Source organism: Tympanuchus pallidicinctus, unplaced genomic scaffold, assembly GCF_026119805.1.
Source record: "Tympanuchus pallidicinctus isolate F22 unplaced genomic scaffold, pur_lepc_1.0 scaffold16, whole genome shotgun sequence".
NCBI classification, from domain to species: domain Eukaryota; kingdom Metazoa; phylum Chordata; class Aves; order Galliformes; family Phasianidae; genus Tympanuchus; species Tympanuchus pallidicinctus.
Window position 1 is genome coordinate 27,517,203 of NW_026294679.1, and position 16,034 is coordinate 27,533,236.

At 38.0% G+C, this 16,034-nt stretch overlaps 2 protein-coding genes across 9 annotated transcripts in view; one reads left to right on the forward strand and one right to left on the reverse strand.

Moving 5' to 3' along the window:
• The window catches only part of FAM13C (family with sequence similarity 13 member C), a 44,495-nt gene extending 42,577 nt beyond the window's left edge, over positions 1 to 1,918 (forward strand). For all 6 annotated transcript variants that reach the window (XM_052677235.1, XM_052677232.1, XM_052677233.1 and 3 more), the window contains one exon: positions 451 to 1,918. In XM_052677235.1, coding sequence (XP_052533195.1) covers positions 451 to 574 — 124 coding nt within the window. In that variant the 3' untranslated portion in view covers positions 575 to 1,918. The remainder of the gene's footprint in view (positions 1 to 450) is intronic.
• A 427-nt stretch (positions 1,919 to 2,345) lies between these two features.
• Positions 2,346 to 16,034, reverse strand: part of PHYHIPL (phytanoyl-CoA 2-hydroxylase interacting protein like) — a 52,328-nt gene continuing 38,639 nt past the window's right edge. For all 3 annotated transcript variants that reach the window (XM_052677240.1, XM_052677238.1, XM_052677239.1), the window contains exons 2-5: positions 11,063 to 11,259; positions 6,810 to 6,984; positions 5,714 to 5,831; positions 2,346 to 3,409 (exon numbers count right to left, since the gene is read on the reverse strand). In XM_052677240.1, coding sequence (XP_052533200.1) covers positions 2,875 to 3,409; positions 5,714 to 5,831; positions 6,810 to 6,984; positions 11,063 to 11,227 — 993 coding nt within the window. In that variant the 5' untranslated portion in view covers positions 11,228 to 11,259 and the 3' untranslated portion in view covers positions 2,346 to 2,874. The remainder of the gene's footprint in view (positions 3,410 to 5,713; positions 5,832 to 6,809; positions 6,985 to 11,062; positions 11,260 to 16,034) is intronic.

Genomic DNA, 16,034 nt, shown 5'->3' on the forward strand with positions numbered 1-16,034 from the left:
CAGTATCTAAAAGGGCAGATATAAAAACTGAAACCATTGTTTTCTTCATTCAGAAATATTAGATACTTTTCACTCTGTATTTATATTCCTCCTATCATTTAACGCACTTGTTTGCTGAAAACTGCAGGGATATGTGCTGGTAGCATTTTTCAAAGTGCTGCCTAATAACTTTTCTGCATATTTCAGAATTAAGTAATTACAATTGCATAGCTAACGATAAAGAAAATTTCCTGATGTATATGAAAAGTTTGTTAACATTTAAAATCCAATTCCTTTCATTTCTATTAGGTTTTTTTTCTTTCCTTTGACATTATCTTTAGTTGCCTACTGTTAGGAAAAAATATATATATTTTTGTGACTCCAACCTCTTTAGTTACTGCAAAATTAATTTTAAAGACTCTTTCTCCTTTAATCCATAAAAGTGATTGTACTTCTGCTTGCTTTTTATAGGAGTCCTCTAAAGGAAGATCGTGTACCTATGGCAGAGGAATACTCAGAATACAAGCACACAAAAGCCAAAATCAGGCTCATAGAAGTTCTCATCAGTAAGCATGATGTTTCCAAAACAATTTGAAATCAGTACAATGCAGTGGTATCATTCTCTAGCAAATCAAACAAACAATAATGGAAAAACAAAGTGGTAGTTTTAGAGGTCTTGGTCAGCTGCACAATTATTTGACATGCTGAGATCTTTTGATGCACTTTACCAATTCTGAAAGCGGGAATGAGGGAGGACAGCAATATATGAGAATATTAAGAATGGGTGAGTGAACTATATATAGAATATATATATATTTTTTCACTTTAAAGCCTTGAAGTGCACTGTGAGAATGTTAGAAATTAAAAGGACACTGAAGTATTGTTGACTCTGTTTGACTTGTTCCTAGGTTTAAAAAGTGTGAGGAAATGTCTCCAGGTTATTAGTACATCTTAGAATGCACTAACGTACCACATGCTTTTATTTTTTTTTTAAACAGAATTAACATGCAGTATAAATAAAACTATAACTATTGTTTCTCAACGTGCTGATTGGTTCACTAGATTAAAAGAAACACAAGCAAGTAAGTTTAAAACAATAAATTCTGTCTTTCAAGACGGAGTTGCCACTTAATTCCAGTACATTCAAGGGAAAAAAATTGACAGGATTTAGAGGAAGGAGGCATGACTGCCAAATGGAATTACTGTATTTCAGAAATAAGAGAAAGATTTGGCAAAACAAAACATTTGAAGTTTACCAGGAAGAGATTTAGCAAACGTACTGGATGCTGTCTTTTTCATTATGGTTCACAGGACTTGGCTTATGGTACGTAAAATTGGGTAAATAGACCAACTATATGCTAATTTTTATTTCCATACTGAATTTCTGCACTTTATTTTGCCTGATGCTATGATGTTTGCTTTTCTGATTACCAAAGCTTGTTTAGAAGCATGCACTTTGTACAATGTCAAGTTATTTATTTCCTGTGTCATACAAATTGCCACATATATATAAAGACTAGAGTATTGCATTATGCTAAGATATTTTGGATAGATAAAGTAAAGTACCTGGCATATAATTGAGTGTCACAGTTATCTGATGAGGAACACTAGACTTCTTGTTTACTATAAAAAAGATTATAAAGAAGATATTTTTCCATTCAAATGATACATCTTTCTTAACTTTCAGAGCACCAGACTTTGTAATATTAAGGAAATTTTCCCTCTATTTGTGATAAGTCGTTGGTGTGAATTGTTACCAGAAGGATTATCAGTGTTTTTGTACTAGAAATGAAAAGCAGGGATTCTGGGAAATACTTAGCCCAGGCATAAAGAAAGGAAGAATGAGAGAAGAAAAACAGGGATGTGCGTAAGTTGAAACGTGTTTTGTGTTTTGGTTTAACTGTCATTTTGTATTGACCATATATTATAAGGAACCTGTTTTATACCTATCTTGGTAAGAAATTTTTCATTTTATAAAGCCTATTATGTGCCAACCACGTTCGTATTTATATTGTATGTGATGATGGGGCATGTTTTTGAAGACGTACACATTTTCAAGTAGCTTGGAGGAAAAAGTATGATGACTATAAAAGGACGTTTTTATTTCTCAGAAGTTTGTTATTTCAGTGTACCAATTTAATAATTTGTAACTCAAATTTTATGAATCAGAATGGTCTCCTTCATAAATCTGTTTTAATTAAAGTCATCTAGAGCAACAGGAACAGATACAGAGCTATTTGAAGTTTACAAACTACATCTTTGATAAGGGAAAATGATTTCATGACATATGTATACAATTGATATTAAAACGTAATCTATATATTCTATATGATTGTATAATATTTTATACAACAGTACAAATAAAATATTTTTCTATTATATTTATTATGTCAAGACACAATTTCTGTTTTCAGTTAGCTAATATAAATAACATAAATAACACTGTCAAACAACACGTTGGAAGTGCTGACATTTCTAGGCTTTGAAATCATGCTGCAATTACAACCTTTCATGCTGTTTGGAGTTATCCCGGTATTTGTTCAGTAGTTAAAATGAATGCATATTTAAACACCATTTATAAGCCGTTATTTTTATTTTGCTAAAGCAGTTTATATAGGATTTTGTTATGTTTGGCAAGAAACAGAAAACAATTTTTGCAGCATCTAAGTATAAATGGTTGCCAGAGAAAAAATAATCCAGGACTTCTAATCATTTAAAGCATTGGAGGAACAGAAGGGAAAGAGAGGGAGAAGAAATACTAAAAAGACTAGTTGGAGAGTTTGGAGACTCATGTTTGCTCTTTGTGACAGCGGCATGTACATGCTTCTGACAAAACCAGCTGACTATGGAAATGGACAACAGAGGTTGGAAGGCTCCTAAGGAACAAGGGAAGTTTTAACGTCCAACACTGATATTGCAGGTCTTGCAGCTGGGATCTTTCTTTGCATTTGCAGTAGACAAGCTCATTAGTTGGTGACCAGTAATTTCTGCAACTGTGCCGAGGGAGAGATCCACAGGATCAGTGTAAATTACTTCCAGAATAACATCCTGGGCATGATGGTAAACCATTACTCCATCTTCTTCATCACAGGTCAGAAATTTATTATCTTTTATATTTAGCTGAGGAAGGCGCTGCTTACAGAATTCATCTCCTGGTGACCCGACAGGGGCAATAACAAGAATGACGTAGTGGTAAGCTGTGTACATGCAGTAGAAGTCTCCAAAGTACAAGTTAGTATTTGGGTTGAAGAGTTTTTCAGCTGCAATCTCAAACCTGTATCTTCCATAAGGTGAATCTTGGGGTGGTTTCCCAGTGTTAAACTCAGTGTTGCAGCTAAAGAAGATGCCTTCCAACTTCCCACTGATCGGAGAGCCATGGCTGCCACTGTTATCCTTAACAGAAGGCTGCATAGCATTCCCATGGTGCTCTCTACAAATGGATGATGGGTATTGTTTATTTAATAACATTACAAGAATGGTAAGTTAGGACTCATTTACTTCATTCTGTTTTGCAACAGTACTGAAGGAACACAAAGGAAAATCATTAGAACTCTGAGAACTCTGGTTATTGTCATGATCCTAGGACCAAGGAAATCAAGTGAAGCCAGATTCGCTCAGGTGGAGTAAATCCTCCTCGAGGAGAAAAAAGCCCTTCTTTTTCACTCTGTCAGCTGAGAGCTGTGGCTCTTAGGTCAGTGCAAAGAATAGCACAAACAAAAAGCCTCCAAAGCACTGATATATCTCTAATTAGCTGATTTTTTCGTAACAATGTAAGAAAACTCCTAATCAACACAGAAATGCCTCCAAGTCTGATTTTGTTGTTATTTCTAACTTTCTCAGAAGCATATCTTTATTTGACTCAGATTTCAAAGACTTTCTCAGCCATTTCAATAATTATTGTCTCAAGCCCTATCTCACAAGACAGTGGTGGTTGGTGGATTTTTTTTGTGGGCGTGGAGAGTGCAAGGGGAGGGGGGTACAGTTGGCATATTACAACTGAAATGAATGCAAAAGGGAAATAAACAATCAGCTTGAATAACCACCATCTCTGCAACCTCAGGAAAAGGCTTGCAGTTTCATTTCTGTGGCAAGATACTGACATCCAGTGGCCAGTTACACTATTTATAGGTCACTCATCCCACGGATCTGAGATGCTTTGTTGTGCTTCCACCTCAAGGAAGCAGCAGCAACGTGATACTTAAAAAAAACACAACAACAAAAAGCAACCTTACACTTAGGGGTTGCTGCTTTAGCATAGTGACAGTTGCTTGTTAGCTATTGCTACTACTTGTGCTACTCTATAAGCTTTTTCAATCTTGTTTAATAGTTATGAAACCACAGAGGCCATTGGAGGGAATGGTGTGACAATCATTTGGTTAGGGTTTACAACACAACGTTCAGAAGGTCTGGCCTAGTATATTTCTGATCAAAGACTGTTGTTGGAATTACAGGTATCCTAGCTTCATACTGACCTAGCAAAAGTCAGCCTCTCTTCTCTAACACACTAATAGGAGGAGAACAAATTCTGTTTCTCCTTGTATTAAACTAGCAATTTTCAAAGCTCTGTGAACACAAAAGGATGTGATACACAAAAGCACTGTGATACACAGCTGAAAGTAAAACTGAATGAGAATCAGAAACAGCACAGGCTGTTTCTCTTTTGTGGTATCTAGTTCAGCATGTCACCAGAGATACAGTAGGTCCTCAAAAAGACCTGAGAATGCAAGCCATTCTTTATCTCCATGGAGTTAACAGTTCTATCACTATGTGCAACAAAGTAATTCCTGGGAGTGGACTTCATACTCTTCAATATATGAGACAATCCTGGAGTCCCCTTCATACTCATGACTACAAATCTGGAACATTTCCAAGGCTGGTGTAGTCTGCGCTTTCAAGGTGGACATAGTGGGTATTTTAGTTCTGTACAGTATGATACACACACATACATACAGCTGGAATCACGTGGCACAAAAGCAGCCCCAGCTCCCTCGTTATACACCAAAGAATCATCATCAGTCCTGAAACAGAGGTTGTCACACTGTTTACCTCTCATCCACATTCTTCTAAGAGCAGATTACCGCTGTGTGGTGGCCGTTCCTGCTCAGCCAATACATGGACTTTGACTCCTTCCATTGAAAAGTCTTTTCTGCTTGTGCATGCAAAAATCAAACTGGGTCTCCATGCAGGAATAAGGAACCTATCTCCACCTATCCCCTGTATTTATTCCAACTGAACAATGGTATTTTGAGATTGTCTAAACATCCCTCCTCCTCGAGTAAGCATGATCTGTAAATTTTGGTCTGGATTTCAGAACCCCATTTACTCCATCTGGGCATAAAAATGTATGCAGAGAGCAAATATGTGAGATAGGTGTTTGTGTACACGTAGGAGTTCATATCTAACTATACATACAATTTCTACTATTACATAGCTCACTCTGAAGCTCTTAATACAAGAGCAGAATTTGGTTTTTAAACGCTTTGCTATGAAAACACAGGGACTTCAGCAAGGGTGGGGACTCTGAATACTTACTTAAGTTTCTGCTCTAAACCACAGACTTTTATTTCCTAATTTAAGTGCCAAGCCAGGCAGGGTGGAAGAAATGAGTTACCTTTTATTTTTTCCTCTGAACAGGCGCATATTTTGCTCCAGCTTTAGCACAGCTACTTCCATTTACAAATTTTCATTACTACTTTAATTTGCCAAACAATTTTGCATATGTTTACATTCTTACCTGATATAATCGAAGTATTCTTTGTGCTGATTCCGATAAAATACAGACAGTTTAAGCATACGGCCTGCAATCACTTCAGCTTTTTCCAAAAGCTGTGTTAAGTGAACTTTTGAATAATCTAAGAAGAAAAGACAATCTGCTAGTATGAGAGAGGAAAAAAACCCATAACGCTCTCCAAAAACTCCATACATAATTGGGAATTGAGCGTCAGCAACATACATCGTGTAGCAGCTATAGATAACTATCAAGTCCAGCACTATTTTCCAGCAGCAGCAAGAGACAAATAGCAGGAGCATGCATGCTTGATCCTCCCTACAAATACCTTGCAAGCTTCTAGTCGCTTCCATTTGGGGATCAACTGTGTTAGAGTGAATATATAACTGGGAAATGCAGAAGAGCTGAGAATTGCCCTAATTTCTGACAGAATTGTTTGATGATCTGTTTGCAAACTAATTAGTAGTCATTTAACTAAAAATAGATTGCTTAGGACCCAGCCTCAGCTGCATCTCAACAAACATAGACTTCACGGAGAGCATGAGTCAGCTCTCAACTTTCATGCAGGCAGACATGTTTGTATTGGGTGGCCCTTATCCAACAGAAGGCACATATAGATCAACAATAGGCTGAAGGTATGTGTACTTGTCCTCAAGACAGGTTAGTGGTGGTGCTTAGGCTCTGGAGAATGCAGAGAAATGGGAGCAGCAGAATGTCTTGAACAATCTGCCTGTTAGCAAGCTGCCACTGTCTTTTCTCCAAAAGGGTTTGTAGCCAGTGAGGGGCACACAAATGACCCTGCTCCACTTTGGTTCACCAGTCTCCTTGCCTAGTTTGGCAGAAGCAATGGTACCAGGTACAGCACTTCAATGCATCTAAGCTATTGTAGAACAGAAGGGCACTGCAGCTTCCTTCTTTCTCTCATTAATACACCAATCCTGAGTGCATGCAGAGGCTAAAAGCAAGCATTCACAGTTTCCAAAGTGTAAATACTACAAGCCCACCAGGCTACGTCATACTGGTAGATGGCAAATCCATTCATGCAGCAAAGCTAGTCTTAATTGAATATGTCCTATGGTGTATGTTTTCTCAGCAACATTACCTGCTGTGCAAAACTCAATGATTTCACTCCACTCAGAAACAACATAATCGCCATCAACTTGCTTCGACGCAGTCTGCACTGCTACTGTGTATTCTGTTCTTGGGCTCAAGAACCAGTGCCCACGGACTGTCATAGGCAAAGGAACAGCTTTGGCCACCAATTTAGTGGGTACATCCTGATGGGAACAAGAAAACAAAACAACACAAGAATTCAGCACAGCAACCAAGCCAACCCACCATGCCTTTGTCGTCTTCCTAACATAACCCCCAGCCCTCATTGGGCTCTTCTGTGTAAATACTAGCTACTTCTCACAGTCCATTAGTGCTGTGAAGTTAACAGGATGGCCTAGGGCAGTGCTCTAAGATCTGCTTAAGTATGCAAGCAGAGCATAAGGACATCTTAAATTAAGAGCTTCTTGTGCTCTCATTGCCAAGCTTTTCTTTCAGTCAGTGTAACCAAACAATTCCTGCCATCGTCAATCAGTCTACCTATATTGCTGCTGTTGGTGTCTTCCAACTTCAACAGAGAAAAATAAAACACTGCAGTATAACTTTGTGCATTCTACGTATTTCAAATTAATCTTACATACAGAGAATGTCAGAGACAAACCAAACATACCAGCTAGATGTTCTGTGTTCACCATTGCACCTCTTGCTTCTCCCTGCATTTCGAATTTCTGTTTTGCTCTGTCAGTGCACAGCATGACAGAGCAAAATAGAAGTATAGTTGCTTGTTGTTGAAACAGTTTCTGTAGCACCAAAGCCTGCAGCTCAGACCACCAAGGGGAAGAACAAATGATGCCTATTCTTGACAATTTGTCAGCCACCACAGAACAGGAAAATGCCTGGCTGCCATATGACAAGTAAACATTTTAGATAACGTATGTAACTTTCCACATAAATGCTAGTCAATAATTGTCCACCTACAAATACTAGTAAAGCAGGTCTTTGAGGAGAAAAAGGATTGCTCATGATCTGTAGAAACAAAACCTGAGAGATTTATTTTTGCTTATTTCCTAGTACAGAAAAAATATTTTTCTTTTATAATTTTTCCTTCAGTTTCTGTACTAAGAAACTGTAAAGCTAGCAGCTTATTATATTACAGGAAGTGAAATGTGATTGGGAAGTGTAAGATTATGTTATTTTGATTTCTTTTTGAGTTAATTCTCAAAATAACTTACATCTTGGAGGAAATTGTAAAGAACTCAGATCTGTAAACTGAAATAAATGTTAAAAAAAATCACAGGGACAAAGAAATAAAAATCCCCCAGTGATTTTTAAAGTTACTACCCTCAAACTACACTGTAAAAGCACCCCACTGGACTGCGTCTACCAATGCTAATGCAGTCGGCAGCTGCTACAGTTACCAGCCATTATTCTTCTTGCTGCCTTTACTTTGGCTGCCATAAAAACCACCTCCACCTGAAGTCTAGTGTCTGTGCCTATAATAAAGTGGTGGTTTAATTTTGTCAGTGTTCGAACAACTTTAAAGCCTTACTACTACCACGCCTCAAAGCCCTGCCTCCCATCTGTGCACCAAGAAGCTCTTCCAACTGCATCAGAAGAAGCCAGAGCTGCAATATTACTTAGAGGGGTTTCTCTCTTGCGTGGCTGGGTGGGGAAAATGCAAGGGGGGCACAGGCAGAAGGGAGGAATTTGCTTTTCGTAACATTGTTATTCCTCTTTTTAATTTGTTATTCATTTTATAAGCAAAACTTAGAAAGTTCTCTGGGCATTCTCCATGTCTTCCTTCCATCTCTTTTCTGTTTGTAGAATCATAGAGTATCCTGCATTAGAAGGAACCCACAAGGACCATGAATGCAACTCCTGATTCCACAGAGGACCACCCAAAATTCAAGCCCTATGTCTGAGAGTGCTGTCCAAATGCCCCTCGAACTTGGACAGCACGATGCTGTGACCACTGCCCTGTGGATCCTGTTCCACAGATCCCTTTCCACAGAGCTGCTCTCCAGCCTCTCTAGCTCCCTCAGTAAGGCCTCTCTACCCTTGAGAGAGTCAACAGCTCCTCCCAATTTAGTGTTATCTGCAAACTTATTTAGTATAACTTCAATTCCTGCATCCAAGTCACTGATGAAAACTGTAAAGAAAATTGGCCCTAAAATGAAGCTCTGTAGACCACCACCAGTGAATGGCCACCAGTGTGATGTAACCTCATTTGCTATAATCCTTTGAGCCTGACCCATCAGCCAATTGCTCACTCACTGCACTATGTATTTGTTTAGCTGTATGCTGGACATTTTTTCCAGGAGGATACTGTGAGAAACGGTATGGAAAATTTGCTGAAATCCAGGAACATTACATCAGCTCACTTTTCTTGAAAAATTACATGGGTAATCTTGTCATAAAAAGAGATTAAATTTGTTAAAGAGGTCTTTCCCCTTGTGTACCTGTGTTGGCTGTGATCAATGATAGCACTGTCTTTCAGGTGTTCTTCAGTGACTTCTAAAGAAAAAAATAATAATCTTTTCCATAATTTTACCAGATGTAAGAATAACAGGCCTGTAATTACCAGGGTCTTCTTTCTTGCCCTTCTTGAAAACTGGGATGTTTGCCAGCTTCCAGCTGACTGAAACTCTCCAGATTCCCAAGTACTGAAAAATAATTGAAAGAGGTCTTGCAATGACATCAGCCAGGTCTTTGAGTAACCTGGGGAGAACCTCACTGTGCGCCATAGACTTTGGCATATCCAGCTGGAGCAACAAATCCTGCACAAGTTTGAGGTTGGCTGGGAGTGTATCATTACTGCAGTCACAGCCCATCCAAGAGTCCCAAGGTCCATCACTGGTGTAGAAGACAAAGGCGAAGAATGCATTAAGCAGCTGTTTTGTCTGCATGCCTATTTGTGAAATGACCAATCTCTCTATTCCTGGCTGAGGCTCCAAAGAAGAGCAATGGAGGTTACATGCCTCCTCAGTGCAGCTCAGTGACAGTCAGGAACCTAGAGTTTCAGATGACTGCTCAACCACCAATTCCTAAATACACAACAATAAAGGTACCTAGGCTACAATAACAACAACCTGCAAGCCCTGAATGACTAAGCAGCAAGGTAAACCACTCACACTACCTCAGTCCTTTTTGGGAACAGAATCCTGTTCTGTAGTTCCTCTTCCATGCCAAAGAAGCAGATTTCAATTTTAAGTCTTCTCCCCTTTCATCTTACCCCCCCTTTGCCAAGGCTGCTCATGTGACACAATGCAGGAATTGAAGACTCCATTCTTGTCCTAGTTTTGCTGTACGTCTCAGCCTCATTCCTCTACTTTTCATGTGAGAATAATCATACTTCAATATTTAAAAAAAAAAGTGAAAACGCATACAAATTGCATTGAGAAAAAGACAAAGTCTTAATAGAATTCTAGAACTTACATACTACTACAGATTTCCTCCTTCCTAACTATGATGTCAGTTGTCATAAATAATAAAACAATATGCACTCTAAACGAGCTGAATATGTATTCACCAATAGAGAAAGCATTGAAAGGATAAAATATCAGTGTAGCTCTCCCAGGTACACACGGTTTGCCAAGGTTGTTGGTGCCTTAGCAAATCTTATCTTCTAGGGATCTTGCTAAGACTTTTTTTTTTTAATTTGCAGATGGTTGAGGCTTTTAATTTCCTCCTCCATTTCATTCCATATTTCTGTAAAACATCTCAGTATTTGAACTATTTTGAGATTGAAGCAATTTTTTCTGGACTTGATAACAACAGACTCAGCAATATATTCAATAACTCTCTGCATTAGTGCTTTGAGGAAAGAGGCCAAATGAATATTTGGGTCACAGTACTGAACACTACAAACTGAGATTGCTGGAAGCCTTCCTAGAAGTGCATTAGAATTTTTGACTCTTCTGTTGAAACAACATGTGTTGCTCTCATCAGTCTGTCACTGATTATGGAGAAGTACAGAATACATGAATTGTTTAAATAATGACTAAGAACTAGTCAGGAATAAAAATGCCTACCTTAAAATAAATTGTATGGATTAAAAAAACTGTTTAAGTTCCAAATGAGATGGAAGAGGTAATATTCAGTTCCCCACGAAACAAATGTGTTTGCATGTACATGCATGTACAGTAGAGGCATTGATGTTCTGAGTAAAAAAAATACTGTCAATCAGATTCACTTAAACTCACCTTGGCCAGATGTCCATTACCTGCTTCTGTAAGGTTAACGATACACCAAGATTCATCTACTTAAAGCCACATATGTCTGCCTTGATTTTTAAATGAAAATTACCTTGTGTTTGAATTTATTGGAATTCTTGTTCTCTTTCTTGTTGAGATCAATGAAGTAATGAGTGATGCGGTCCTTGGATTTAGAATCCATGTCCCAAGAAATCTTGAAGGAATCGCACGTGATGTTACTTATTTTGATGTTGTGTGGGACTGGAAGTTCTTCCATCTCTGCAATCCCACTGTCTTGTGATTTATTCCCTGCATAAAAAATAAGCATGATTTAAGTTATGTTAGTTAGTTAACTTAAAGGTCTTCTTAATATCTGTTTTCTGTGGCCCAATATGATGACAACTCTGAACAGCCTTTCACAAAATTTCATAGTTAGTACTTAGAAGTAAGGCACAGTTACAGAAACCTCAATTTCAATGATTAGAAATATTGAATAAGTACTAATAACACAAAGTGGGCTTCACAGGCTGCTCAGTATCGTAACTACTGTGTGTGCAGTTATGCTCTGAGAATGAAAAATATCTGAAGCCTTCTGGTGCTTCAATAGTTAAGATGCCAGTGTAGTCTACAGTTAACATAATGGCCCTATCCATACTTGTCAGAGAAATAAAGACAAACAGAAATCACTCTCATTCTGAAAGCATTTTTCAAGCACAAAGTAAAACCAATCTCTTCAAGGTATATAGATGGTGCGTGCACATACACACGCATAAAATACTTCCCCTCACAATCAAACAATCAACAAACAAACAATGGTCCTTTTAGTGAGCCATAGTAAAGAGGACATATACACTGGTGTCACTTTCCTGTCTGTTTTCCCTCTATTTATTTGCCCAGTTGATACACATGGCAGTTTCTTTGGGCTTTACAGATTTCAAACTTAAGTCCTCCTTAGTTCCAGGGCAACCTTGTTGCAGAGCACAAAATGAGTACTAAAACACAGAAACGCTAGGGGGATTTGCACTGCATCAGACTTGAGTCAAAGGTGAATGAATAGAAAAGGAGAAGATAACAGAGAAATAAACAGGTAAAAAAAAAAAAGGAAAAAAACAGAGAAGATGTAAGCAGAGGAGTGAAGAATCAAGACAAAATAACCAAATCAAACAAAAACCCGACCAAACAACAAACCAAATCTTTAGATAAGAATAGAAAGAAATAAAGGAGAAAAAGAAGATTAAAGTCTACATAAAACAGAGAGGAAAATTCCCAAATCACATCCAGAAGAGAAAGGCAGAAAGATCATGCAGCTGCACTGCCTGCAAGAGCGGTCAGAAATCCTAGTTATCAGAGAAAGCATCCTGGTCAAGTAAAATATATGGTTTAGTGTTTTTACCTCCATGAGAATTCAGCAGGAAGAAAACAGCATCATTTTCTTTTGTAAGTGTTTTGTATTTGAAAAATGACTGAAATCTCTGCCAGGTACACACTAAAAATGCTACATGTGATTGCTCTTCCAGGAGAAGATGGAGGTGATTCTGCTGAGGTTCTCACACCTCCTGGTGAACTGGTTGAACTCAAGACTCCAGAGCAACAAATAACAAAATAAGGATATGAGCGCATATACAGCCATATATATCCATGATATGTTAATGTGCAACTTCTCTTCTTCAAAGGGAGCTTCTATATTCTATATTGATGGGCTCTGACCATATAAATGGTCACGATAGTTTAAACTTCAGGAGGTAAGCAAAGCAGCACTGATTGCAAACAAAGTAACAAATGAGAAAGGATTACAGAGCATATTAATGATTGTCAAAGAGCAAAAGAACACCTGTAAATGGAAACATCTCATACACACGTTTAGATATTTGTGTTCCTGATTCTTTTACTTCCTCCTTTACTTAAGAAGTGAATAGTTTGAGTACGTGTTTACTGAAAAAAAATCTCCAAATATTTTTAATACATCTGAGAAAACAAAAACACTTGCATTACTAAGTGATAAGCAATCACCTTAAAGATTTTGAAATACAAAGAGTACGAACAGATTATGAAATAAATATCTCTGAATCATCAGCAAGCAGAATTCCAGTTTCCCTTTTATTTAGAATATGAAGTATCTGCAATACTTGCCATGCATGAATATATTTTGATACCTGTTTGTGTAGTTCTGAGTGTCAAAATGCACTGAATTGACACACAGCATTGGAAACTGCTAATGACCGTGCACGCAGGTATTGGATCAGCTTTTCTCACACACAGATGTAATTGACTAACATGTTAACGCATCTGCTCCTCCCCTTTTTCTCTGTTGTGCTTTGAACTGGCTTTCATACTGGAAAGCATGTATGAAAGCATTTTGTCTACTTCAAAATACTTCTTCTTTATATCGGGCTCAAGTAAAGAATAACTCAACACTGGGCAACAGAAAAACTACTAAAATGACAAACAGCAGCTGAACTTCTTAAAAATACACAGCTCACTGCAAAAGTAATGCCACCTAATTTTTTTCCACGAAAGCTACAACAAAAAAAAACAGAATGACAGTATGCGATAGAGCAATTCTCAGCTACAAAGCACTATTTTTCAACACAGTCACCACCATTTGCCCAGATGAGCTAACCAAGACACATTTTCATTTTGTGGTGTGACAGCTGTGCATGCTGTCCACATCCATCCAGAATATGGTTTGCCTTTCATGTTGGTCTGCACAGTTGAAATGCACCACCCACCACCTCGCTGTACTAACATCCACTGTTTTGTCTCCAAAAACACCCAGCAAACATCAGTGGGTGCCAATTTTCAGCATGGAGGAATTCAGTTCCACATCTTTGCTTCATCTGCACTTCCATGTCAGGCACCATTTGTTAGACTGCCCCTCTGCTGTCATCTGTCACACAGTAACAATGTGGAAGGGAATATTGGTGGCAAGGTTCAACCCCTACTTGGCCATACAGCCAATGTAATAAAATAGGAGGCATAACTTTTGGAGCAACCCTCGTAGCATATGTTTGCCCTAAAGCATTCAGAATTCCGGTTGAAAGGAAGTTAGTATGGCTAGGATGCCAAATAGATGGAAAATGACTTAGAACAATCTGCTTGCATGTTAGTTGTCTTGCCTCTTCACTGAGGGTACATTGATCTTCCTTTGTCAAAACATCACAACACATAAAAATCTGAAAATAAAAGTGGCATAGGAAATGTTGTTCTGAATAGCTTCATATCAAATTAAAATAGATCAGCTTCCAGTTAAAATAGCTGCTTTGTTTTGCACATTCCTGTTGGTTAAACATTGGATGCCACTGCAGGTCTCGATAGAAACATAGCTTTCTGGTTTCTGTCAGGCAGAAAATTATGGAAGAGCTAGAAGCCAGACAAACCTGCTTTTCACTGCCAAAAAAACCCTAGGCATATAATATCTGTGTGCTGCAGAGACATCTCAGTTTTAACACACACGCACACACACACACGCAAAATCTTATTTTTATAATAAGCAATAAGCTAAAGGGCTCAGTGATTCTTGACCCTTCTAAAAAAAAGTCAAAGACCACTCATACGTACATAGGTTACACTGGAAGCATAAGATATTCAATTTCTTCAAAGCCAAATAAAAACAAAACTGCAGCTTTACTGAGATCAGCTGGAGAACTGCAAGATCCATGTTTTATGGTCCTATTCAAAGGCTTATCTCTCTCTACCATATCCAGAGTTAAATTACAAGTTAAATTGTCTCATCAATTTTGAAGCAGTCATGATAGTTACTGCTGCAGCTGAGCCAAAATACTGGCAAATGGATAACAAACCGATTTTATTTATATACACACAGACACACTTAATTTAGTATTCTTATTATATCTTCTACTTACATAAATTATCTCTGAATGGGGGAAAAAAAGGCAGAAAATTCCCATTGAACATTTGTGGCTTTCATCTGTCCTTATTGGAGACAAATGATAAGGCTTGGAAATTGCTAAGTCCACGCTAAAAAGATTTGGATTTTTTTTTTATTTTTTTTTATTTTTTTATTTGCCTCATCACTTGAAACAAGCTGTTGAACCATGACATCTGCAGCAGTGGCAAGACAGTCAAGAAAAACTGGGACACAGACACCAAATTGTAGTTAATGAGCGCTCCCAGCCACTGAATTTTTATAATTTTAGAATATTTAAATATTCTTTTTGCTCAGCTCTAAAAATGCAGAACTTTCCAGCAGAGCAAGGGAATACTTGTCTGCTCATTTTTCATTTCACCACCAAATTGTTTGTTATCCATGAAAGAAATCCTGAAAGGACAGAAAACAGAACTTGCAAGTGACTGATAGAGACATAACAGACACCCACCAAGAGGAAAATAAAACTAATACTGCAATTGTAATGAGTGGGATTGCATATACTCAAGTGTGAAGTAAACCCGTGAAATATTCATTCAGCTGCAGTGATGCTCATTAAGTTCAGAAAAATTAAAAGAAAGAAGGGTCAGCTGAACCTCTTTTCTCTCTTCAGTAATTAATTAATGTTTATAAATACCTAAAGGGAGGTGGGAGGCAAATGGATGAGGCCAGGCTCTTCTCAGTGGTGTGCAGCAACAGGACAAGGAGTAGTGGCCTAAAACTTGGAACATAGAAAGTTCCATAACAACAAGTGGAAGAACATCGTTATGGAAACAGTGACGGAGCAATTGAACAGGCTGCCCAGAGGGGTGGGGGAGTCTCCTTCTACAGAGATATTCAAGACCCATCTGGTCACCTGCTTACCTGTCTGACCTATCGTAGGGTACCTGCTCTAGCAGGGGGATTGGATTCAATTATCTCTTGAGGTCCCTTCCAACCCCTACAATTCTGTGATAGCAGATGACAAAATATATCTGTAAAACATCACTGCCTACCTGCAGCTTCAATTTAGACACTAGGGGGAAGTGGCCAACAAAAAAATACAAGAAGGATTTTCATATCGCTCCTTCTTCATGGCACTGAGATTCAGCCATACCAGATATTTACCCAATATCTGGACAAAAATTATTTATGCATTTATTAAAAACAAAACTAAACAAACAAAAAAACACCTAAGTAAACTTTAAAATTAAGCAAG